The 27,730-nt window shown below is 40.1% G+C and overlaps 1 protein-coding gene across 1 annotated transcript in view; it reads right to left on the bottom strand.

Moving 5' to 3' along the window:
* Positions 1-21,970, bottom strand: part of LOC306877913 (adenylate cyclase type 2-like) — a 37,808-nt gene extending 15,838 nt beyond the window's left edge. Inside the window, exons 1-2 of the mRNA XM_079429952.1 lie at positions 21,827-21,970; positions 388-536 (exon numbers count right to left, since the gene is read on the bottom strand). Of these exons, the coding sequence (XP_079286078.1) occupies positions 388-536; positions 21,827-21,913 (236 nt within the window). The 5' untranslated portion in view covers positions 21,914-21,970. The remainder of the gene's footprint in view (positions 1-387; positions 537-21,826) is intronic.
* Between the last annotated feature and the right edge of the window lie 5,760 nt (positions 21,971-27,730).

Here is a 27,730-nt window from a genome sequence, read left to right as displayed (position 1 = left end):
TAGAAAAGATTTCCTGCTAATGCTGCTGTCTCTCAGGGAATGAAAGCAACAAGTAACAAGCACTCCAAAATATTATGTTAAAAAAGAAAGTCCTTTAAAAACTGTGAGACATTGGAAATTGATGGACTTGGTTACTTCATTGGAAGTCCACCATTTTAAAAAAATAATAATAATAATAACATGTTGGCCGACTAAATTTGTTTAATCACAAACAGTCCAAATGGGAGAAATACAACTCATCTGCTCATTGCTCTGCACAGCAAAACTGCAAGAGTCAAAAGAGCTCAAACCAACATACATTCTTAACCCCCACCTCCCAATGCCCCAATCTCCCCCTGCCACCCCTGTGGTGGAAATTCTTATTTTCTATTTATATTATCAACACACCTGACATTGGTGTGACGTTGTACATATAAATTATGGAAGTTGTTGGTGTTTTCCACCTGACCAAACTTTGGCCCCTGTAGTCTCTGTATGATTTCAGCTTTCATCACACGGGCAATGTGAGCAGGAAGCAGAGACAGCAACAGACGTTCCTGTAGCAAAAACACACCACAACAGGGAATGAGATAATTAAATCTCACATACACACTTGTCTGGCTTGTCTCTTTGATATGTGCAGCAGAGATTTGAGTCAGATATAAAAGCTTATGTTACCTAAAAGAACTGCGCACACACAGTCTTCTGAACAAAAAAGTGCAAAGAAATAAGTGAAGAAACACATCCACTGTATCATTTACATGCTCTGTTCCAAAACCTGGAGAGCATTCAAAGGCACCATATAGATGTGTTCCCAACACAAAGGCAAAGTGCAGTGACTACGCAAACACTCAAACTGAGAAAAATGTCTTTAAAGTTTTTACATGTTGTGGGTAGATTAGTGGCAATGCATTCATTTAAAGCCTTTTTAGGATGAAGTGTTTTATAGATAAAAACCATGACCACTGAAGTGACCTTTGACCACCAAAATGCAGATACTGCACTCTGCCTTTGGATGACCTTACACAACTAAAACACTATTGCAAAAGCAAAGTGCAGTATCTACAAACTAAATGTGCTCATCCAGCTTTCTTGTTGTGTTTCTTACTACATGTTGATTGTTTTTAATAATTTTAATAGTGTTATTAATGTTTGCATGTTGTGAAAGTTCAAATTGCTCAGTAGTAAGCCTCAAAATCGTCTTATCGCAATGCTCCTTTCACCATAAAGAGTGTTTTGCTCATTTTATTTAAAAAGTAATTCATTACAGACCAAGTAGTTAAAAAGCAGTTAAAAAACAAACAAACACACAATTTAAACTTTGCCTAACAATATAACTAGGGATGCCATAAAGGAAAATAAGGGATAATTGTGAGTCTTTATAGGAAAACAAGGGACAGAATAAGGGATGCTCAAAATATTTGTACTGTGCCACATCATTTCCATGTCTGCGGTTAAGTATATGTATATAAGGTGTATAAAAGGTTCTCAGAAGAAAAAAACAAACAAACAAAAAAACATTTGTTTGCTTAACGCAGGCTATTTATGTACAATTATTCTAAAAGGAATTTTAATGTCATACAAAAAATGTCACACACATTACACACAAACCACTGTCCTGTGAAATAGTGAAAGTAGATTGCACGTTTTCTTGCCTAGATGGATGTTGTGCTCATGATAATCACGTTGTTTGCATTCACCCAAACTGATTTGCCGAAATCAAAACACAGACGGTGAGGGGAATCGCAGTCAGCGCGAGTCCCACTCGCTGTGAAGCGGGAGCGACCAGGCAGCAGAGGATTCCGCTTGGTCATAAAAGCCTTCCTCGAACGGCTATGTTAACAAATGAAATGGTGATTTGTGCAAAACAAATTTATTATTTGCATGGTCTGGTATGGCGTATGCCTACGAATAAGGGACAAACTGCGTTCTGTATAATGTTCATACAGAATGGCTCTTTGATGAATAATAATAATAATAATAATTCCTTACATTTATATAGCACTTTTTTAATCACTCAAAGCACTTTATACAGTAAGGGGGTATCTCCTCATCCACTACCAATTATATAACTTTACCGGAGCCAGCTAACTTTTGAAGGAATAACCCCTACAATTGGATTAGTTACTAAAATTAGATTAGCTGCCTGAAATGTGGAGAGATGTCCGAATCAACAAATCAGATTATCATTACGTTGTCAGAGTGGATATAGAGCAGTGTAGGTAGGCTGTTTAAATTGCTAGCGGCTGGCTAGTTAATGTTAACTGATTATAAAGCTGTCATTTGCTTTGCTAGGAGTTAATATTTTGCTATCTTCCTTACCTGTCTTTGGATATTTGCGTTTTAACGCGAGTTCAACCATCATTTGGGCGCGGGATACCAAGGCAGACTGCGGTGGCAAACAGGAAAACAAAGACAGAACGCAGTAACTTCACTTACTGCGGTTTACCTTGGTATTAGCTTGGAGTTTGTAGTTACTGCAGTTTTTACACTCTCGTTTCTCTGAAACGGGACAAAATTAAACCAGGAGACTTTGTCACAAGACAGATGTCACAAAGCCCATTTTAAGACTTAACTCAATTTTGACCAGATGTGTAGTTACTGCGCTTTGACTTTGGATGGCAGAGGGTATGTAACATTATTATGACCCCTAAGAATTTTTTAGTCAATAGGCTTTGTAAATAAATAAATATATTAATCAATCAGCCAACTGTGAGGTTTCATGAGGTAGGGTCAGCTACCTACACCATAAAACATGATAACCTGCAATTGTTACCTTAAAGAGCCATTGTTTTACCTGATTTAACCCATAAAAGTGAGGTTTGCTGGTATAATTAGTTTGATTCAGGGATACTGAATAGTATTCTTGGATTTGAATAAAACCAGTTAAAATTAATATTTGCCATTTTTAGGTTAAAGTTTTAATTGGTTTTATGACTTTTGGAACTTGGATGTTTGTTTGGTGTATACAACAGTATCTATAATAAATGGGAAACTCTTAACTTTTGTAATGTCACATTAAAAATGAATATTAAGCAAGACCAAATCAGCAGGGGGTTAATCCGCATTTAAGCATCACAGAAAATTCCTTCTGCACATTTGTTCTGCCATATTAGCCTTTCCTTAAAGGAGCTCTTTAAGCAAATTATGCCTTAGCTCACATTTTTCACAAGAGATGTGAAAATCCATGAGTCAAAGGCTTCTGTAATGTCATATTCTTCTGGGATTGATATAATTACGGTGGACTTTTGTGACAAGGTAAAACTAAGATTACCACATTCAATTTTAGATTTTATAAGATTTCCCCACTAGGCATAAAGTGTGAATGAGTTTAATTAGATCTAACAGGGATGGTCTGGAGGGTCAAAATGAAAACGTATGATAGCTTGACTCTGTGCTACACGCAAGAGAAGGTTAATTGCCCAGCATGTCTGGTAGATTTCCCCTAATCAACTATAATTTAGTTTAGTTTAGTTTTATTGTCCTTGTATTAAAATACAACAAAATTACAGTGCAACTCCCCTTAGTGCAATTTAGAAACACATAATACAACCTTAAAAACACCATAAGACATTTCATAATAGGTTACTACAATAAAAAGTATCCAAAATATAAAAATAAATAACTATATCAGCATAACCATAAATAAATAATTCATTGGATAATTTAGTGTTCTTAATGAACTTGAGCATCTACATAAAAGCCATATACATTAATTTACAATGAATGTAGTATCTATTACAATAACAACAACAGCAGAAAACTGTGCAACATTGCAGTGGTAGCTGAGACCACTGTGCTTTGGAAAGCACAATTCATCACCCGCAGCCTGAGAGGATATTCTTAAGAGGTTAATCCAGTGGAGAGCGGAGAGGCAATGTTTGACCTCTCGCAGAGCATATAGTCTGATGGAAGACAACCAATATGCCAGCAGCGGCCTTCAGACTTCACAGAGACAGCAGTGGGCTTCAGTCACACCATCTGCCTTTGTGGCCCTGTCTAAGAACCAGCATCACAGAAGCGTCCTGTTTCCACTCATTAGCAATTGGGCAGAGAATAGGAGACTGTAAAGTTTTGCAGTATCTCAAAAGGGACCCACTGATAACTTCATGTCAAACTTTTGGAAAAGTAATATGGCTGAGAGTCTAGGCAACAACTCAAATGCAATAACATTGTGTCCTTAATAGGCATTATATGGTAAAATAACAACTTATAAAAGCTGTGTGAATCTGTGTAAATCTAGGTTTTTTGTTCTAACCAGGAGCAACTATTAAAATTGACAAGAAGCAGAACAGGTAACACTTTATAATAACTTCTCGCTATGAACCATTTGTTAAACATTAGTAAATGGTCAATTCATCATTTATGAAGGATTGTCCCACATTAATAGACAGTGGTATGCAGTTTATAAATGCAGCTATAAATGCTTTGTCCTTGATTTATGAGCATATCAATAATGTGTTTAATAATTATTTTCATAATTTCTTAATCATCAATTCACCATTTCTAAATTATTAAACTATTAACAAACAAGTTATTTAGGCATGGTTCATAAGATCATTTAGAAAGTTTAAGTACATGATTAATAAACTATTTAAAACATATTATATGGACATATAGTAATACTGTGTTAATAAATGCTTTATTAACACGTATTCCTACCGTAATTAATGATTAATTCAGATTGTTATAAAACATAGTAGTTGTCAGTTAACAATTTTTGTGAGCTCATCTAAATTGAGGACTATTTAGGCCTTGTAAATATCTTCTAAATAGAAAAAGGAAACAAACACAACAGAGTAATACAGAACATTTAATAACAATTTGTATAGCGCTTTTAACAATGCAGATTGTGTCAAAGCAGCTTTACAGTATTAAATAGGAAAAAAGTGGGAAAATAATCAAGTTTCAAGTTTAATTTATTCATATAACACCATCTACAACAGCAGCAGCTGACCAATGTGCTTTACAGCATCAAATAAAATAAGTGGCAAATAAAGCAAAATAAGAAAATAAAAAAAAACCCCAATAAAATCACAGCTAAAAACCAAATTACATAAATAAATATATATATATATATATATATATATATATATATATATATATATATATATATATATATACACACAAACACATACACACATACATACATATATATATATATATATATATACTATATATATATATATATATATATATATATATATATATATATATATATATATATATATATATATATATATATATATATAGTATATATATATATATATATATCAAAATATAAGAAATAGAGCCGGGAATTGCCATCAAGTCGAAACCGGACATGAAACATCAAAGAACAGAGTAGAGATTTACAAAAGTAGGAGAAGATCTAACATGAACTGGTAAGCTATTCCATATTTTGGGGCCTGCGGGACCCCCCATGGGAGGTTAGCAGCTGATGACATGTGGGTGCCTAGTCGAACTGAGATCCTCCGGTCCTTTAAATAGGAGCTAAACCAACTTAAAATGGTTCCTGTCAAGCCCACATAGGACTTGAGTCGGGCAATGAGAATATTATGATCGATCATATCAAATGCAGCAGAAAGATCTAATAACCCTAATGCAATACTATCACCCTCGTCAGTTACCATATAGCTATCATTTAACACCTTTAATAAAGCTGACTTAGTACTATGACATGTTCTGAATGCTGACTGAAATGTTTCATAGATAGAGTTTTTTTTTTACAAAAAAGAGTTTAATTGAAGCTGAACGATTTTTTCAAGAATCTTAGCGAGAAACTACAGATTAGAGATAGGCTTATAATTAGCAGGATCCGCAGGGTCAAGATTAGGCTTCTTGAGGGTTGGAACTACCAGTGCATGTTGGGCGATAATATCTTGTAGAACAGACAGTGAGGTGTGTTCAAAAGCACTCCATGTAGGAGCACACAAAGGAGGTTTGATAATGTCACAGTATGTTATTGCAGACTTTGGTCTCTGATCGGCAATCTTTTTGAGAAAAAAGCTAAAAAATGTATTCTATGTTAAGGAAGAGGATACAGTATGAGACTTTGCATGAGGATTGAGAACAATAATAGAAAAGAGAGTCAATAATAGAAAAGAGAGTCAATAATAGAAAAGAGAGTCTTGGGCTTATGACAGTTTTGATTAATAATATCAGAGAAATATTTTGTTTTAGCAGCCTTAGCTGATTTTTGAAAATTATCCAATGCAGTCTGCAATACTTCATAGTCAACTTGAAGTTTGGACTTCTTCCATTTTCGTGTGTGGTCGTTTAACCAGGGCATAGGTTTGGCTTTAATTTGTTTGAGTTTCAAAAGGGCGACAGAATCTTAAAATACTAAGACAAGTGGAATTAAAAAGAGCAAGGTGATCCATGTCTAAATTAGTCAAGGGGTTCTCTAGCAGATCAACAGAATAACTTCCTCTGTATAATTGTGCAAAGTTATTGATAGCAATGGCATTAAACGTGCGAGATGATCTGACAGCACCATGAGGTCTATCAAACCAAGCATGCAGAATGCAGAAGGACAATAGTAAACACTCAATTTTTAATTAAAGGCAGTTCCTCATTGAATTCAGTGATGTCATCGTCCAGCTCAGTTCAGTTTAAATAGTTTCTGTGTAAACAAGTCGAAGATATCACTGGAAATGAAGTGTCCCCAACAGTGGCGGCTGGCCAATAGAGAGTGCTAGGGCGCCGCCCTCCCTGAACCACACACACGAAATAATAATTATATAAATTATTTAAATGTATATTTGTATGATGTGATATATTAGAAAATATTCTGTGAAAAATATGTTTTCACCATCACCATATGACCTCTCTGCCTGTCAGCACGTCTCAATTTCAGCTGAAGGGCGATCGAGAAATCGCCCACAGGAGGCAGGTCTTTGTAGAATTTAGTCAAATGCTGATTCAAGATATAAATATATTCAAGATGTGACATAAAATTTTGCCAATCAGCGTCCTCAAATCTTAACTAAAATGGCCGATTTTTCTGTCCCCAAAGCTGCTAAAATCAAGGCTGGTCTGTAGTGGCGCAATTTTCAATTACGTGACAACGGCAGACTCAGGTGTTAGTAATTCCGGACACGAACCTAACTCTGTACAATCTCTACTCCAATGTCCGTTTGAGAGGAGAACATTAGCAGGAAAACTGAAGGTAAAGGAGCTGGGTCCAGATCAGCCTGACCTCTTAATCAGACAAGCGAAAAAGGGAAGAAGTACACGCAAAGCTACTCTTCCCATTGGTACACCAAAAAGGCCTGGCTATGTGGATGCGTCTTTGCTAATGCCTTATTTTGTTTCCCGTGCTTGCTGTTGAAAGCAACTGGGGCAGATTCAGCATGGACAGTTGCGGGAGTGAGAGATATGAAGCACCTGTCCGAGAAAGTAAGAAAACATGAGAACACCAGGGCACACATGGATAATTCTGTCAAACTAGCCATTTTGGGAAGAGTAAACGTTGCTACTCAGTTAGACGACAGTCACAGGATTGCAATAAGAAAACACAACGAGGAGGTGGATAAAAAGCAGGTATATTTTATCCAAGATAATTGATTGTGTTAAGTTTTGTGGGGCTTTTGAGTTGGCCTTGCGTGGGCACGATGAGACTGACTCGTCAGACAACCCTGGCATTTTTAGGGGTTTAGTGGATTTTGTTGCCTAGCTAGACAATGTGCTAGAGGAGCACCTTAAGACAGCAACCATTTTTAAGGGCACATCAAAGACAGTAGAAAACTAGCTGTTGGACTCCATGCTATCTGTGGTAAAGGATTACATTCTGGAGGAAGTAACTCCCGCTGATTTCATCTCCATTCAAGCTGACGAGACGACTGATGTTTCCACCTGCTGTCAGTTGGTGCTTGTGCTACGTTACATACATTCCAGTGGTAACATCCAAGAGCGCTTTTTTGAGTTCTTTACCATCCAGAACGCAAACGCCGACTCCATTGCTACAGCACTTCTGGACAGTCTAAGTACCATTCTACCAAATGGACAAACAAATAAAGTAATTGCCCAAACTTATGACGGGGCTACTGTGATGAGAGGAAGCACCGGCGAAGTGCAGCGTAAGATAATGGACGTCTGCAAAAATGCTCACTACGTTCACTGCTACGCACATCAGCTGAACCTCATCATGCAGCAGGCGACATCACACATCCCCAGAATCGGCACTTTTTTTTCTGACCTTGGTGGATTTTCTGCCTCCTTCTCCAGGTCACCTAAGTGAATCGCCGTACTTGACCAAGTGGTTGCGCACAGACTTCCCAGGGCCTCTATAACACGGTGGAACTTCCAAAGTTGTGCTGTAAACACTGTGTACGAACACAAGGATGACCTTTTAACATGTTTTCAGATCATCAGAGACAGGATCTTTGATTCCGCAACTGTCAGAGAGTCAGGGGGTTTTGTGTAAGATATCACAGCTTATCAAAGCTAGTCAAAATCACCAACTCTCTAAGCTATGCCTTCACAACCCAGCTGAAACTGAGCAACAAGCACGTCATCCACCTTCAAGAGGAGCTGACACGTGCTCAACGCCGCATAGACAAGCTGGAAGTGAAAGTTCAAGATCAACTCAAGGTACCCAACGAGAGGGAACAGGAAACAATGGAACAAGTTAAGGAGCTCCAAGCAACCCTGACAGCAGCTCAGCTCGACCAACAACATGCAAAGGCTGCCCAGAAAGACCTGGTAAACAGACTCCAGTATGCCAAACAGCTACTAGAGAAAGCCAAGAATGACATCAGTGACAAGAATGCTGAAATCAGTGCCTTGAAAGACCACCTTGAAAGGTACAGTTCTAAAATAGGCAATGTGACCCAACAAAAAGACGATACCAACGATCAGCTCTACATGGTCAGAAAAGAACTTAAACATGCTTATGAGCAGAAACAAGAGCCAAGGCGAGAGAAATAGCTCTCAGCCTCACCTCTGCTGAGCAGAGCAGAGTCCCACATCCAAGAACTGGTACGTAAAGAAAGAAGCGAAGGACCACAACCCAAAACCTCACCTGCCTTCGCCACAGAACTCTTTCCTGTCAACGAAAGAAAACCTCTCATCCAAGCAGACCTCGGAGCTGCACATGGGATGACCATCAAAGACCTTGACAAGCTGTCTAAAACCATCAGCAAGTTCAACCTGAACTCCACAGAGGGCCACACCATCCAAGCCCATCTTCAGGATATCGACTTCTATCTAGAAATGAGACCTCATGCGACTGACAGAGACAGATTATACCTCCTTAGAGCCACGTCCAGTTCCGAGGTATGAAACTTTCTAGATCGACAGCCCAGTCGAACGAAGTCAGACTACCAGTTCAATTAAAGTCCTGATTAAAGAGTTTACAGACTCTGAATCTGAACATGGACTGTTAACTGCCTTAGAAACCAAACAAGGTCGACAAGAGGCTCCACAAGCTTACTACAACCGACTCCAACAAGCCTACTTCGGTGCACACAATGAACCTGACCTTGAAGAGGATGTGAACTTCAAAAGCCTCTTCCTAAGAAATCTGCACCCTGGAGTCAGCCACCATCTAGGCATCATGGCCTGTCCACGCTCCATGACCATCCAACAGTTGCGTGACCTAACACAGACGGCCTACAACAAGCAGAAGATGGCCTCAAAAAAGGTAACAAAACCTCCACACTCTTGAACTCTGTCAAACAAGACTCAAGCCTTGCACTGGACGACACCCAGTTGTCCAGAGTCCTCCATCAAGAGCACAGAAAACGTGACCCCCTTGTCCACGACAGCTATCAGCCCAACCTATGGAAAAATCCATGGGACCACGCTTCTCAAGAAACCACAACAACTGGAAACCTAACCAGACATCCAAAGGTAATCGCCTGACTCATCCAAGAGCAACTCATGTGGGTAAGCGACAACGAAACCCACCTCAGCACCACTCAGACATGCACAGTGCTGAGTTTGCACAAGAACAAGACAGCTTACCATCAGAAGACATTGAACAAGTCATGAGACAACTGAAAGAGTTCCTTCAAGACAAGCTGAACACGGATGACTACAAAATTGAGTCATGCTCGCTGTGACCAGCGACAGAACGGAAGGCCGGTGATCACATGGTACACCACCATATCAGAGATGACAAGCACCTGTTCAACAACCACCCAGAATGAACAAGTCTCTCATGGCCAACGATTGATGAAAACTGAGGTACCAGAGAACATCACCTCAGTCACCCATCACTCACTAGCAAACTGCTAAATGAACTCCAACTTCAAGAACCACATTCATGTCTGTGCAACAGCAACCACCAAAGCACAGAAGGTCAGAAAGTCTGCCACATCCAGAAGGCAGCACAAGAGGAATGCAACATAGGAGACAAAGTTTGCATCCCAGCTTCACACAGCCATGCCAAACTACCTCCGACTGTCTGCTAAAGAACTTCCTGCCTTGCTGGACTGACCCCCATTAGATCATGAACATGCCCTCATCCAAGCCAAGGATGCAGAGAGCCAGTCTTCACTGACATACCCGAAAAGGGGGGAGATAACGCAGACTGAAACATATCTGACCACACCTACACTACACCATTAACACGCATAGCATTACCCAGAGGTAACCACATCTACTGATAACACATTCCACAAACATATTCTTCTCACAAGTAGAATATAAAAATTGGAGCATAACAAAGTTACATACACCACCATGAAGTAACATGCAGCTATCCTCACAATAGGTAGAGCACCTGACACTAAGTTAAGGTACATGACTCCCTAGCTGCACATGACATCCTAGCTCAACAGAAGTTGCAAACCACGCTAGGAAAACCCGCAACGGCTTTGTTTTGTTTTGTTCTTCTTTTACCTATCCTTTTCCTTCCGCTCTTTCTTTAGTAGGTGAAACACCTAGACACCCTGCAAGGGTCAAAGGTCTGATATTAGGATTGACTCGCCACACCTAATATCCGCAAGCCACTCCAAACTGAATGGAAGCCAGAGAGCTCCATGCACGATAGGTCAATTCAGTTTACCACAAATTATATCACTAGAAACTAAAGGTGAACATTCTTAAGTTAAGACAACTTAGAAGGAACAAAGTAATTTAATCACAAAACTTGATCGAAGAATCAAAGTATTGAACCGAATTTGAACAACAATTTCCAAAATTGAACTAAAACTATTCAGTTTACTAAACTATATTGACTAATTGAATATAACCGCCTGTACCTAAATAACCTGAGGCCCTGCACCAGTACAGTAACTGTCATGGAGGTGTTGTCTTGTTGTTTGCTGTGTTTTTGTTTGCTTCTTCTGCCTTTGTTTTTCCAGCGCTCAACATCAATATCAGAGACTGAATCAGACAAAGTTAAGATTCCATCAGAACATCGAAACATGAGAAGCTGAGATTCCACAAAGAGGGGCCTCAAAGCTGTAACAGGACAACATCATAAATCTGTCCAAATCCTAGCTCCAACTAGTCTGAAGCAAACTAACCAGCAAGCCTCTTTCACAGAATAGCTTACAACCTTGAGACAAAAGAACACTTATTGATAATTCCAATTCAGGAAAAGGACTGTCAAATTTGGGGTAAATAATCCAGACTGATTGTCAAAGAGATGGCCATCACGTGTTCCACTATTTAATTCACGAGCTTCCTTAGACTGACTTCTCCCCCACACAGATGACAGTCCAAACCAAAATGTCTTTGTCTAAAGAACATGCCTTCGTTCTCCATAGAACTATACAAATACTTTATTTTTCATATGCACATAAAATCCTCCTAAAAAAGGACATTTCTATGCAGAACCCCATATTATGTTTGTAACCCACACATTTGACTATCCATGTTTTAATCACTCATTGTGTTTTAATAAGTATTGAATAGCTGAAGCCTTAAAGGGTAATATTCATGTTTGGTATGTATGAGTTTGAATATTCATGCTTTAAATGTGTCACAGTGCACACAGCAGGGAGGAACAAGGAACACACATACGAGGACGTAACTCAAATAATAACCTTCTTTAATGAAGACAGGGCAGGGCAGGGCAGGACAAGGCAAGGCAGACATCAAACACCGGGGAGTAACGAGTAGACCAGACGACATCTCACAACACAGACAGGACTTAAATAACAGGATAATAAACGAAACACACACCTGGAACAGAATAAACTACTAATTACATTAAACGAGGACAGGAAACAAACCAAATATGGCCATGGAAACACGGGGAGCACGTGGAAACACAAGACACACACAACAGAGGTCTGACATAACTCCCCCCTCCCGAAAGGCTCGACCCGAGCCTAAACAGTTCCATCAGGGGGGGGGGGGCGCTCTGGAGGCCCCTCAGAACAGACACAGATACATACACCGGACGGGGCCTCCAGCGCGGAACAGACAGCCGCAGGCCGAGGTGGAGTAGAGAGCTCAGGAGGCCATGGCAGGTGGTCCTCGTGGCCGTGGCCTCGTTCCTCGGTCCGGCCACTCCAGCCGGAACCCTTCTACCCCCCCAAAAAATTTCCATGGGGCAGCTCGGGGGTATCAGGAGCCCTCCGGCTAAACACACTGGAAAATGTTAAAAAGACCTTGGTCACTGTCTGGTCAATACGGCGGCAACCGGCCGGCTTGACCACTCAACGGCGGGGACCGGTGGGCTGGAGGGAGCCACAGCCGGCGACGGGCAGCGAACTAGAGGGGCCGCAGATGGCGGCGTGATACCCCGCGAATGGCGGCGTGATCTCCCGCGAACGGCGGGGTCGGAGAGCTGCGAACGGCAGCGTGATCTCCCACGAACGTCGTGGTCGGTGAGCTGCGGACGGCGGCGTGATCTCCCGTGAACGGCAGGGTCAGTGAGCCGTGGACGGCGGTGTCGTACCCCGCGAACGGTGGGCATGACTCAGCGGCGATCCGGCGGGCTTGACTCAGGGAGCCGCGGACGGTAGGTGGGCTTTCCCCACGGACCACGGCGGACTTAAAAAACTATTAGAAAAAACTAAACAAAACAAGGTGAAGGGACGACGCTTACTGAATGGTCTGGTCTTCTGTCACGGTGCACAGTGCAGGGCAGGGCAGGACCAGGCAAGGCAGACATCAAACACCGGGGAGTAACGAGTAGACCAGACGACATCTCACAACACAGACAGGACTTAATAACAGGATAATAAACGAAACACACACCTGGAACAGAATAAACTACTAATTACATAAAACGAGGACAGGAAACAAACCAAATATGGGCATGGAAACACAGGGAGCACGTGGAAACACAAGACACACACAACAGAGGTCTGACAAAATGTTTCTTCCAATCTTTCATTCTTTGTCAAATGTATTATAGTATTTTTATAGAATTCATGTTCAAATAAAGTATACTTTGGAAGAGCCTGTAAAGTTCAGACTTTTAACTGAACCGATAACAATGATTTATTAGTGGGGTGGAGAAACAAAGCAATACCCCAAGCAAGGACAGTATCTAATTGGTAAAGACATCCAGATGGGACGGTCTGAAAGCTGAGTTTAAAAACTCAGGACACCATCAAACCCACGTGCCAGCTGCTACCATAATTAGAAGAAAACCACCTAGTCTCATTACCTCCTTTTATTCTTATTCTTTTACTTTAGTTTCTTTTCTTTCCATGGAGTTTCGTGTTCTAATGTAAGTTTGCTGCAAAGTCCAGCTCCGACTGCACCCGCTTCAAACTTCAACCAGACCAATTCCGCATCCTCAGCCAATGCCCAAGACATCACTTCAAAGACTCCTGAACTCTCAACCAATCAGACACTTCGGGGAACCCCCTTTCTGCAACGACTACGACAAAAGAGATTCCCTTAGCAAAGCAAGCAAGTACACCTCCAGGTTCTAACTGAATCAGGTGCAGTTAATATAAATTTTAGCCTCACTGAGAAACTCGAAGCGAGGGTTAAATAAGTGATTGATGGTTGTTCAGGTCTATGCAATTGAACATATTGCTATAAACTTGGGTTCCCTATCGATACTCCACTCGTACTGCGTCTTGCTAAAGACGCTATGGGAAAAAGCCTTTTTTCTCCTTTACTGAAGTGAAACTGCACGATCATTGGTTCGTGCAGTGTTAAAACGAACCAATGTGTCGGCAGCGGAGCTGCACGAGCCTATGCAACGGAGCCCGCCAGATCCCGCCAGAATGGGTGGGGTTATCTGGCTATATAATCGGCCGTCTCGCCATAGGATCCTCAGATTTCTTCTCCTTCAGCGACGACATCTCGCCTTCGCTGATCCCAAGAAGCCGCCTCGCCGTTGACACACCTCGCAGCTGAGCCAGAGACCTCCTGCCAGCTGAGATGCTGCTTTCACCGCGCTCCAGCCCCGCAGAAGCCCCGGTCTGTTCGCTGCCGCCATCCAGTGAGTGCTATAAAAATGCATATTTCTCAGCGTTGTTGCAAATGCCGCAACAGCGAGTATGAGCGTGCGCCACCTGTCTGGGTCTCGCCCACGCACTGACTGCGCGCTTACCGAGACGGAATGCTCGTTCGAGTATGAGTCTCGCTCTTCCGCTCGCTGTCCGCCTCTGTGGAGGCAGCTCCGCTCTCCCGTTTCTCCTCTCTCAGCAGAGCCACGGAACTTCCTGCAAAAAACACCGCCGGCGTGGTGGTAATGGCGCAGTGGATAAGACGCATGCCTTTGGTGTGAGAGACCCGGGTTCGAATCCACTGTGAGACACCAATGTGTTCCTGAGCAAGACACTTAACCCCTAGTTGCTCCAGAGGCGTGCGACCTCTGACATATATAGTCGCTTTGGATAAAAGCGTCAGCTAAATGAATAAATGTAAATGTAATGTAAATGTGAGAATCAGAGCTCCTCCTTCATTGAGCGGCTCTATTCTCTTTGGCGGACCGGAGTGGAAAGCTATGTGTGTGCTCACACAGGCAGCCTGCTTTCACAGAAAGCCGGGCTTTGCCCTGATTTGCTCGCGGTCCTCTATGTAGCAGGCCCCGCCTCCCCCGCTTCTCTTCTCCCAGTCACCTCGGAGACAGGAACAGCAGCTCGCGAGGCTGAGCAATCAGGTTTGAGTGATTTTTTGCGCCGGCATAGCCCCGTGTATTTCACTCTGCATACAGCGCTTGATCTGCCAACGCATGTGGATTAGCGCCTCTCATTACATTGAGTGGCTCAATCCTTCTGTGCACATTGTAACATTGGATCTGGCGGGCTCCGTCGCCATAGGCTCGTGCAGCTCCGCTGCCGACACATTGGTTTGTTTTTGAATAAGGCTTCAGTAAAGGAGAAAAAAGGCTTTTTCCCATGGCGTCTTTAGCAAGACGCAGTACTCGTTCCGTATCTCAGGGAACCGAGGTTACGATAGTAACCGAGTACGATTTCACATTTTCATTCTCTTAAACTCATCCTTTCCTTACTTTCTCTCTTTCTGCAAGGTGTGAATGTGTGAATGCTTGTGTTCATGTGTTAGATTAGTTTATGTCTTAGGTTTATATAAATAAAATCTTATTTATATTAAAAGAGAAGTATCTTGTGTTTTGTGCTCACAAGTTAATGTCTTAATCTGCCGATCTTGTTACTGTGCTATTTAATAGTGTTTTCACTATATTTTGGATTTTAATATCCAGTGCAGAGTTTGTTATACGGCTCGTTCAGTGATCAGCTGTAAAACAGTGATTCTGTTCAAATCCCTATAAAATCATAAATGATTCCCTTTGAGCTAAATTCAACTATTTCTTTAAATTACATATTAATATTATTTTTTATTACGTTACATTTGTGAGGATGCTTGAAGACGAGGCTTTCTGTTTTTTCCTGGCATTGTTTCCCAAGATCATGCCAAATGTAGACATGCTATTCAACCAGCTGCAGAAGAGGAACATCGACCCTGTCTACATCAACGCAGCTGTCCAGGGATTCACAAACAACATTCAAGCAATCAGGTAAATACCCTTTACTATTGGCTGATAAAGCTGTTGTTGTTGGAAAGAATCATTGTCTGTGAAATCTTAATTGTGCCTTGCCATCAAAATTAATAATTGCCAGGGGTGTAGCCATCATTTCAAAAGTGTGGGGGGGGGGGGGGGGGGGGGCGGAATGTCTAGTGTTATACCTGTTTTTTTTTTTTTGGTTTTGTTTTGTCAGTTAACCCTTGTCTAATTGACAGGTTTTATTTTTAATCATACCTTTTTGCTTAATATGCTTTATGATTATATTATTATATATGATTATAAAACAGAAGGAAAGAAAGAGAGAAAAAAGAAAAAGAAATACAACAGCTTGTCACTGGGACAGTACCCTTAAAAGGACATCTTTGTACCTTATTTACCCCAAAATGTTTCATAGTAGTACATTACGGTACATATTGGTACTCTAAGGTACTAATGTGCACTTTTTTGAGTAAAAGTTACAAAGATGTCCTTATAAGGGCACTATTGTTTACATATTTCAGATTGTATTTTGTGTGTGTTGTATGTACAGTGCATGGCACACAGTAATGGATACTTGCACATTCACATACTTCTTTATTCTGTTCTGTTCTATTATACATTAGTCTGATTAGTCTATGTTAAAAGAAATATCTTATCATAGACAATGCTGTAAATAATCTTTACCTCTGAAGCCTCACTGAAACCTTCTGCCTCATTCACTCTCAACTGTCAATTTACTTCTGCCTCTGTCTACAGCAAATAAAGTAGTGTTTGAAACATGTACATACAGGGAATAGTGACATACAGAAGAAAATAACACATTAAGTGCACTGCTGGACAATAACTAATAATTTGTATCCTAAATTATTTTTTAACACTTTAGAATGGGGAACACATATTCACTATTAACTATGACTTTTGCTTCAATAAACTCTTCATTTACTGCTTATTAATAGCTTGTAAGGTAGTCGGTGTAGTTGTTAAATTTAGGATTATGGGATGCAGAATATTATCATGAAGAATACAGAATTAATATGTGCTTAAGTACTAATAAACAACCAATATGCAAGCTAATAATTACCTACTGTAGTTAAAAATGATAGCTGAGAAGTTGTTCATCATACTAATGTTATTTTTAATTTTTCTATATTTGACTAATTATGTGTTTTCTATGATTGGTCCATATATAATCCTACAAACTCTTGTGTATTAATAGATTTTATACAATGTAAAAACAGCCAGGTGTTAAAAGCCACTCTATCAGTTCTTCTCACCTGTGAAGTTTGTTTTTCTTGTGTATCGTCCTGATTCTGCTCTAACAAACCTAGGCTGACTGTTTCTTGTTCATTCTTGACAACACATAAAAACGTCAAATTAGTGCAATAATGACAGAGCACCCCTAAATTAAGATTGTCAGTGCTTGCATACTTGATTGAAATATATCATGTCACAATGCTGCAAACGCTGTAAAATCTCAGTTCAACATTATCTTTATTCTTATTTGAAGGGTTCTGATAACATATATCCGTGTTAAAATAGAAGACGTTACAAAAGAGTTACGGAAAAATACACTGAAAATAAATAAGTGCATGTTTGTCCAGGCAGCTTCAACATCAAAACTTGCTAATTATTCAACAAGTGCAATAGGCAGAGTCACTCAACATTGTGCAACACTATTCGGATCCCACATGCCAACTTACGCTGCTTGACTTCTTCGTTTTTTGCCGCTTTGAACTCATCTCGACCTCTAATGAATGATGATGAATACAGCGCGGGTGCGAGCCTGGGCATGTCGTGACGTCACAAACTGAGTGACTGATTGCCATGGAAACATAAACGTCATGTATAAACTATCTTGTCTCTTTGAATTTTAAATCATTCTGCATTTATATACATTGCTCCATTAAAACCTCAACATGTCGAGAACAAAACTGTCCGATGAAAAAATGCGGGGGACGAGTTTACTTTTTATAAAAAGTGGGGGGGACACGTCCCCCGCGTAATCTACGCCCCTGATGATTGCCATAGAGCACATCTATTTATTTATTTATTTTAATTATTATTTATTAACATCTTTCGGACCAGGGACTCAATTCCCTTTCTGTGTGGGGACAGTGCATCATCTGACCAGCAGCACCAGCCCAGCAAGTGACCGAGGACACTGGGACCAGGAGAACAACGGAGGCTAGCTACAGAGGTAAAACACAGACACACAAACCCACACACAAAAAAACACAGACAAAAGATGACATATAGATTATAATTATAAAGAAACAGATGATTAAATACCAACAAGGAAAGAGAGTGAAAAGTATTATGTTTTCCCAAAAACAAAAACAAGATCCATAATGTTTGAGGTTTAGTATGGGCGTTATATTGTAAATAATTATTCCATAAAATGACAATTAATTTTTTGTTCATAAGCATTCTTGCAGTTACTCTTTGTAAATGTGTTATTTTGTGAATATAGTATAACATAGTATAACACATGCCATTATCTTGCCTCTGTGGGTAAGTGGATATAACATCATTTGGTGACAAATAAAAGGAATTTATATCAGACCAGTCCAGTAGCATAAACCTAGCCACTGTATTAAGATATTAAGCACTAGTTTGAGTAGCAGTCAGCCAAACAGTAAACTTAAGTCTACTTTTAATTTAACTGACTAAAAAAAGATAGGAACTGTAGAAGAAAACAATTATACCCATTTTCCACCAAAGCAGTTCCAGGTGCTAGTTCAGAGCCAGTGCTATAGCCGGTTCTTAGTTGGTTCGACTGGCGAACCCTTTAAGAACCAGTTGCTTTTCCACAGGCTAGAGAGCCAATACAGAGCCAAGGCTTACGTCACTGAATACGTTTCATGTTTCGGTTCGGTAGCACGGCACAACAGTCTTGTTCGAGGTGCATCAGTGCCACGCAGATCGATCGATAGGCACACAACACACTAAAGCACCGCGAGAGCGATCCAAAAGCATAAAGAGCCATCTGCTTTCCAGTCGCACCCACAGCACCCCGATATGCCTCGCACCGACCGGTCCGCGCAGCGCCAATCCATCCCAAACAAGCCTAAACAAACGATCAGCAATGGCGGACGTTGCGTTGCTATTGATGTTCTTGGCTTTGCGAACCTACATCGGCATCCAAACACGGCGAATCAAACGTGTTCGCGTTTAGCTGCTATTTCAAATATGGCGGTCCAAGTTTCTGTTTGTCTTGTTGGTCACGGTAACCCCGCCCCCAGTCCCTGACGCAAGCGGTTCTTCCTTCTAGCCCAGCAATGTTTTGGTGCTACTTACGAACCACTTTTCCTGGTTCGGAGCTGGCGCTTTGTGTGTCGAAAAAGAAAGAACCGGTTTGAAACTGCCTTGGTGGAAAAGGGGTATTACATAACTAACTTTTAAGACTAATCTAAGAAAGCTATGTAGCTGGCCTCAGTATATAAAATGTATAGATCACAGTTATAAAACAGATGGGCCATGTCATGTACAGTACCAAAAAAGTGCTGATCAGTCACAAGTAGAATGATGACATTTCTTTCATCCATACAAATGGGAAAATAATTGAGTACATAATATCCTTACATGTAGCGGAAAATAGGTGGTTTATTTATTGAAATGCTACTGTAGACCTTGTTTTGTTTAGGAAACCAATAGCAAGTTCAAGATCAGGAGAAGTAAAAAGCAATGAGGAATACTGGAGTTATACATTAGTAATAATATAATGTGCATGTTATGTTCACTCAGAATCACTTTGATAAAAATGTTTTACAGGTATGTGATACCATCCTGATTCATTCCAAGGAGCGGTTTTCTGAATCAGCACTTGAAACAACAGTGGAGGCATACCCCATGCTGAACAAGGCCAAGCTTAAAACAGAACTGTCCCTCATCTATGAGAACCCTGAGTTTAGGGTTGGCAGTGATGCAGTTCCTCTGAAGATTGTTCTCAATGAAAAACTGGTACAAAGTACTTTCACAGAGACTGTCAGTCTTCTCAAGATCATAATCGCCACGCCTATGACAACAGCAGAGTCAGAGAGGTGCTTTTCTACTTTGAAGAGGATCAAAACTTTCCTAAGAAATACAATGACCCAGGATCGCCTTAATGCTCTGGCAATGCTTTCTATTGAGAAGAAACTGATCAAAGACATTCCTGACTTCAATAAGAAAGTAGTTGAGAAGTTTGTCAATCAGAAGGAGAAAAGAGCAAAATTCCTGTACAAATAAGTAAAAAAAAAAAAAAAAATGCAGGTTTTTTTCACCACATTGATTTTCTTGTACATGGTTATCCTCAGATTTGTATCAGTCATGGAAGTATCCAAAATTTAACTGAGACTGGTAAAATAACTTGATTGAATGAATGAATAAACAGGTAACCAGAAGTTCGTTAACTTTGTCTGCATTGCAATAAATCATATTGCTTTGATTTATTGTGAATTGTTATTGTGAAATTGTTTGCTGTGCCAGTGTGCCACAGCCCCACCTCAAAATGTTTTCACCAGCCGCCACTGGTCCCCAACTAAGCAGGCTAGAGGCGGCAGCAGCAAGGAACCAAAACTCCATCGGTGACAGAATGGACAAAAAAACCTTGAGCGAAATCAGGCTCAGTCGGGGGGCAAAAAATGAAACCGTACACTAGATATAAAATGAACAAAAACGCCAAAATTTGACATAAAATCTTAGTGTGGCAAATTCCAAATAAATTCTACATTTCAAACTGAAGACTCAAAATGAGCTGAAATAGAAAAACAAATATGTTCCACAAATGATCAAGCAATATTTGAAAATTACATTTACAGCCATCTCAGTTATACTGGTTACAGTGACTGAATTTGACTTTGCCAAATGCACAATCATAGTGTTTCTTTGCCACCATTCATTCCACTCAATCACTACAAGGTGTGTGTTCTGTCTTACTCTGTGTTTGTTTCCTTTTTCTGTTTAGAAGATTACCAAGCCTTTAAATCTCCTTTGTAAAAGCTTTTACGAGGCATAAGTAGTCCTCACTTTAGATGTGCTCACAAAAATAATTAACTGACAACCACTAAATGTTTTATAACCACCTCAATTAATAATGAATAACAGTAAGAATATGTGTTAATAAAGCATTCATTAATGCACCGAGTAACTAATAAGATGTATAAATGTACATTTAAATAGTTTATTAATAATTTACTTACTCTTTCTATATTATCTTATGAACCGCTGATGACAATTAATAAATAACTGGTTTGTAAATTATGTAAAACTTAATTTTGAAAAGAAAGAGAAATTCATAATTAATAAAGTATTAAAATACAATTATTAAACATGCACTGACCTGCCATTGGTGTTCACTGCATAGTTGCATAAAGTTCAACAGTGGCCGTTGTGACGCCAGAAATTTGTTACTGTAAATCGTTGTCAGCGTCTGCAGTTCTATCTCAAACCTAACATTTGTGGCCTACATAACATTGCATTACACTTGTGGCACAGACATGACAAAATTGACCTTTAAAAACTTCTTAACATGACCGACTATGAACTGTCAAAAAGAGGTAACATCTATCATAACACTTCTGATTCACTTCACAAAAGAAGCCATATTAAAGAAGCTTCTGTACAATCAAATATACTGTATTTTCAAATTCCTAAAGACATTTGCAAAATGCATGAAGATTAAATAAACTTTATATTTGAGGAGGTTGAGGAATTATTATTTTTTACACTAATCTAATCTAGTTCTGTCATTCTTTCAGCAAACTGGCACACACCACAAAAGCTTTCCAGTGTTCCAGGACTAAACCCAATTCACTCCTGAATTCACCAATGTTAAGTTACCCTGAGCATTGAGTGCTTTGCCAAAGGAAACATGGAATATCTCGGTTTTGGCAGGTCTTTCAACTCCAGCCACAGACTAGCTGAAAGATCATGACTTCAGAACTGATAGATAGTAAAGCAAGACTGATATATAACCTGTTGTCGCTTCTCAAACTCCAGTTTGATGGGTGATTTTATACAGTTGCAGGTGTCTTGATATGTCTGCTTTAGCGCCAGTTCCATCAGATGCTTATGGTATGCTCCTGCCAGGTTCCCACATATGAAAATTATGATATTTGCCAGGATCTAGAGAAATAAAACAAATAAAAGTGAACAATAAAGACTATGATATATAGGATAAAACCATAAGAATTTACAAACCTGCACTGTTTTTGTGGCAAAGTTCTGACATCTATCAAGGGGAATTACTTAACAGGAAAGGTCAGATTTCCTTGCTTTCACTTAGACATGTTTACATGAAATTAAATAAAAATTAATATCATTTATTATTTCTGAATTCTTTATGCTGATTATGTAATTTGCATTTTAAAAACATAATTTAAACATAATACAGATACAAGTTTGGGCCTCACTGTACACAAATATATGTAAAAAAAAAAAAAAAAAAAAAGTTTTGAATATTAGGCAATAAAAGCAATATATTTCTACAGTATTTCACAATAACCATGCCCTTTTGAACAGTGGAACAGGATTGTGCAAGGAATCAATATACAGCCAAAAATATTTCATTGACACCAGCTTATAAAGCATGTACACACAGCAACATGACAACAGCTCCTTCAGTTTTCCATTTCATTCCCAAAAAGCTCTTGGAGAATGATTTTTGACAAGAGCTCTGCAAACCCAATCAAATGTTCAAGCAGGGAGCAGAATTTGGTCATTGTAGTCAGTATTAGCAGCAGAAAGAAATACTTAAATCCCCAATTCCTAATGTTAGCTTTCACACTTCTTTTTCTAACTTCTCTTTCATATTCCCCTCGTTCAATTACCAGCCCAGTGTTGCAAAGCCATGTCCCTGTCTTTCAGCTAAGTCCTTCAGTTCCCCATCTTTTTAAAGCTCACTATTCAACATACTATTCAACATTCGGATGAGAACAGTGCATCAAAAGCTTGGCCGCATGAGATTTTTAAAAATTTCTCTTGAACATCCATTTCATTTGGGTCACTGTGGAAAGAGTCTCAAACTCATCTTGGCTTGTCACACTTTGAACCATGAAAACTTCAAAAGACACCAGTCACTAACATGGATGGAATGAATGTGAAGAGTCATTCACAATGACAGAAAGCACAACATGAAATGAAAACATAATTTTTTTGACTTTCATTATTAAAAAATTTCTAAAACCTTTTTTCTCCAAAAAAAATAAAAATTATTATTTATTAATAATCCCCATTTCTGATTATTCTATGCAAACCTGTGTTTATGCATTGAACTATTGGCTGGTTATATACCCTATTAAACATAAGGCTGTAAAATCTTTCTTCTTACAGTAAGGCTGATGATACACTGGGCAACTTTTTGAGCAATGTTGCCGGCAACTTCGGGCAATGCTGCTGTCAACGGGCAACCAGGTGAGAAACAGGGCCAACGAACAATCGAAAATATCCAGATAGAAATTTGTTACCCATTCTCAAAAAGTTGCCCCGTGTATCATCGGCCTAACAGTATGCTTTCACAGTACATCAAGTTTTAATTTCCTTAAAAAATTACCCCTTTGAGAAAGAAAGAAAGAAAGAAAGAAAGAAAGAAAGAAAGAAAGAAAGAAAGAAAGAAAGAAAGAATACACTGATGTATAGTAAGTGCTGAGACCAACTCAGTGGTAATAATCCAAGAGAGAGTGAGTTTATGCATTTACCTGTTTGTTAGTGAAATGCTATAATCAGATTATCCCAGCCAGCATGTGGGAATATGCTTAGAGAGGATTTTGAAACTCATTAAAAAGACTAATTTAGAAGCAGCTGCTACTAAAGGTCATGACTATTGAATTTTTAAGACCTCACAGCATGATATACAGTAGTACTGTTGTAAAATTATACTGTATGTGAATAGTACTTTAGATGTACACAAACAGAAAAAGTATTCGTTTTGCAAGCATTCGTTTTTCTAGGTCGCAAAAAAATTCATGAAAAGCTCCTGAATATGACCCCTAACACAAGCAGGTAAGCACTGTTGCTTTCTAAAGCTTCCCTAATACCTTTTAAAAGAAATCAATGAACAACTCATAGGTCATACCTCAATTTTCACAGCACACTACAGCTGTGGCTTACAATCTTTTCTTTTGGAATCTAGTCACACACATACAGATTGTGCTTAATCCTGAAAAGCACATGGATTTCTGCTTGAGGCTCATTAAGCACCTGTGCTCGCTGCCTCTCCACAGATGTTTACACAGACACATACAATTTCAAGAAATGTTAAAATCTGAAAGACGACAAAATTACAGAAGGGAAGAGAGAATTCAAAAGGTCACAGACATGCTGCATGCCTGCAGATGAAAGAAGCAAATATTCATAAATGGTTGCTATTGTTTTATCCTGTAATAAAGACAATGTAAGCTACATGAAAATTTAATTGCTTGGATGTTGCACTTTCAAAGCTCAATGTAGTTCTCCTATATGATATTAAAAAGTTGTAAAATGTGAATGTGCTTTAGATGCGCATAAACACAACGTATTTCATTTGTCATTCACTACACATGGTTTTGCATGACGTTACAGATGGGGATTGCCCTTAAAATCAGGAGTAGCTCCTTAAACTGATCCATAACACATACATGTAAAAGGCATTGTTAATTCCTAAAGCTTTCCTACCTTATTCAAAATGAGTGAACAAGTCAAGTCAAGTCACCATTATTTATATAGCGCTTTTAACAATAAAGATTGTGTCAAAACAACTTTCCAATATCAAAATAGGAAAATGTGTGTCGATAATGTAAAATGACAAGATTAAACACAATTAAAGGCATTTCATTATTGAATTCAGTTATGTCATCGCCCAGCTCAGTTCGGTTTAAATAGTATCTGTGCAATCAAGTTGACGATATCGCTGGGAATTAAGTGCTCCCAACTAAGCAAGCCAGAGGCGACAGGGGCAAGGAACCAAAACTCCATCGGTGACAGAATGGAGAAAAAAACCTTGGGAGAAAACAGGCTCAGTTGGGGGGCCAGTTCTCATCTGGCCAGACGAACCAGCAGTTCAATTCCAACTGCAGTCAAAGTCAACTGAACAATGTCTCACAATCTTTTCTTTTGGAATCTATAGAAGAATCTGATTAGAGATGTTTGAGTTCTCAGACCTTTGACTTCTAATTAAATTTGATTCTTGCAGATCTAAGAAAAAAAAAGCAGAGACAGCAGGCACTGCGTTTGGACTCGTTTTAATCTCAAGAGAAACATTTCAGAATCTCATTTGTGATTTTGGTTTGGTAATCTGGAGAAGCACAGGCTGCATCATTCTGTGGCCCAGCTTCATCTCTTGTGTTGAATAATCTGGAAAAGCGGAACTTCATAGAAGCAAAGTTTAATGACTTCTACAAGGAGGTCGGAGTATGTGTACACTTCCCAAGTGTGAGTGTCACTCTGAAGAGCGCATTAGCATTAAATCGTGTTATTTGCATTAATACCCACTGGGCTCGGAGAGGGGATGCATTTCTTTTCCAGCTGGTTTTGGCTGTGAGAGAAACACATTTATTTTCTATACATGTCTATATAAAATAGATATATGGATGGAAGGATGGATGGATGGACAGATGCATGTGAGTAGTTGACAAATAAAAATTGGACTGTGTCCTATGGTGTGACAGCAAAAATGCAGAAAAAAAACTTAACATACAAATAACATAAGAAAAATGTATCTTAGAGTTACAAATAGCATGAGAGAGGTTTATCTTCATAGTTAGAGTTTGTTTTTTTTTTTGTTTTTTTCTTCATTTTTCCATCACACCATAGGACACATTGATACGTCAACTACCCATGTACACCTTCCTGGACTCACTGTTTATACAGTATGAAGGTATTTACAGGTATAAGGGCATACTTTTTATTTATTTGGATAGATACTAAAATATACAATACAATGCATAATTATATACAACAATTAATCTAGATCCTAGATTAAAAAGTATGTTCATTCTTACTTGGTTAATCCTTATTGTGTGGGGTGGTGAACATCTGTCAACTGTTGCCACGTAAACCGATTACCAGCAATCGGTTGCATCGGTGGCCGAGATTCTAATTAATATTTGTGAGATTGCATTAGCATAGTGTAGTGACTTCTACCTAAAGTAGTAATGATTGTATGTTTATATCCAGGTAGAGTGTAAAGGCTGGTGTGCTATTTATAGCATGGTAAAACACTGTTGTAAAATTCATAATATGGCAGGCTGTTTGAATTAATTTCATCAACACCCATACTGACCCAAATAAACAATCACTTACATGGTAAGGATTGTGATGCATGATACTTTTAAGTAGGCATGAGATAAAGTTGTGTCCAAAGTGTGCTAAAGCCTAGGTCAAAGATTTTCATTCAACTAACCAAAGTTCACTGAGATACTTAACTCGTACTGCATCTTGCTTAAGACGCTAAGGGGAAAACTCATTTTTCTCCAATGACTGAAGCCTTTTCAATAATGCAGTGTAACTGCACGGCCATTGGTTTGTGCAGTGAATTAAAAACAGACCAATGGCTCGGCAGTGGAGCTGCATGAGACTATGGCGATGAAGCCCGCCAGAGCTCGCCAGAATGGGTGGGGCCATCTGGCTATATAATCGGGCATTTTGCCATAGAATCCTCAGATTTCTTCTCCTTCAGTGACAACTGCAAGATCTTCACTCTACTAGACTCGAAGCCTTTGCTGTGAACAAGCCTCACAGCAGATCAAGAGCCCTTCCTGCTCAGCTGATTTCAGCCGCCTTCAGCTTCTGCAGCAGCTGTGATCCTCCAGGTCCCCTGCTGCCATCTGGCGATTTTTTTATTACAGAACATTTCTAAGAGCAAATTTTCTCTGCGTTGTTGAAAATACCATGCCGTTATTGTCGCTCATGCAGGTCTGAGCGACAATAACGGCCGCTGACAAACACGGCGAGTGTGTTTCATGCTTGGGCGCCGCCCACACTGAAACTGCCCTCACTGAGACAGAATGTCCTCATTGCGAGGATATGAGTCTCGTCTCCCTGCGCTCGCGGTTAGCTTTCTTTTCAAAAAGGGACTCCGCCCCTCGGGCCCTCCCGCTTCCTTCCTCTCAGGACCCTGGGAGGAAACAGCAGTGGGGCAGAGGAACTCGGCGCTCAGAGACAAGTGGGCCAACGCCAGCTGAGCCCCCGCGTGCCTCACTCTCTCCTCATAGAGAGGTTTCTCCAGTCCTCTTCACTCACCCGGACCAGCGTCCCTCTGTGGCTGCGAGCGATCTGGTCTCGTTTGGTGGGAGCGAGTGTGATGACATGGAAGACAGCATGTCTCTGGCGGCTTCAGATGTGGAGGAGCTGTCGGGCTTGTCTCACGACCCCTGCCGTCTGCACAGCCCAGCGCATGGATGCCGAACTGTTCCACGTCCTGTATAAAGCTGGGTTTGGAGTGGTCTCCTCCTGAGGAACCCACCTGGATGAATGGTTCATGCCGGGGTGCCGTCAGGCCCCTCGTCAGCAGTCTTCACCATTCTTCCCAGAGGTCCATGACGATATCACCAGATCTTGGCGTGCCCCCTACTCGGCCCACCTACGTGCCTCTTCTTTGTCTGCCCTCACATCGGTCGACAGCGCCGAAGAAAAAGGGTATGACAAACTGCCTCCCCTGGATGAGTCAGTGGCCGCGCATCTTTGCCCGCCCACGGCCATCGGTTGGAAGACAAAGGCTGCCCACCTGTCCAAGCCGAGTAGGATGACTTCAGCTCTCGCTGGACAAGCCTATTCGTCAGCTGGCCAAGCAGTCAGCTGTCAGCCCCTTCATTGCTTCGCTCGGCCAGATGCTATCCATTCCCTAAGCGCCAGGGACCAAGATAGTGCTGGATCCGGCATCTCAGTCATCTTCCTGATCTGCGG

The sequence above is a fragment of the Barbus barbus genome (genome assembly GCF_936440315.1).
Source record: "Barbus barbus genome assembly, chromosome: 12".
Lineage (NCBI taxonomy): Eukaryota > Metazoa > Chordata > Actinopteri > Cypriniformes > Cyprinidae > Barbus > Barbus barbus.
This window is presented reverse-complemented; position numbering and strand designations above follow the sequence as displayed.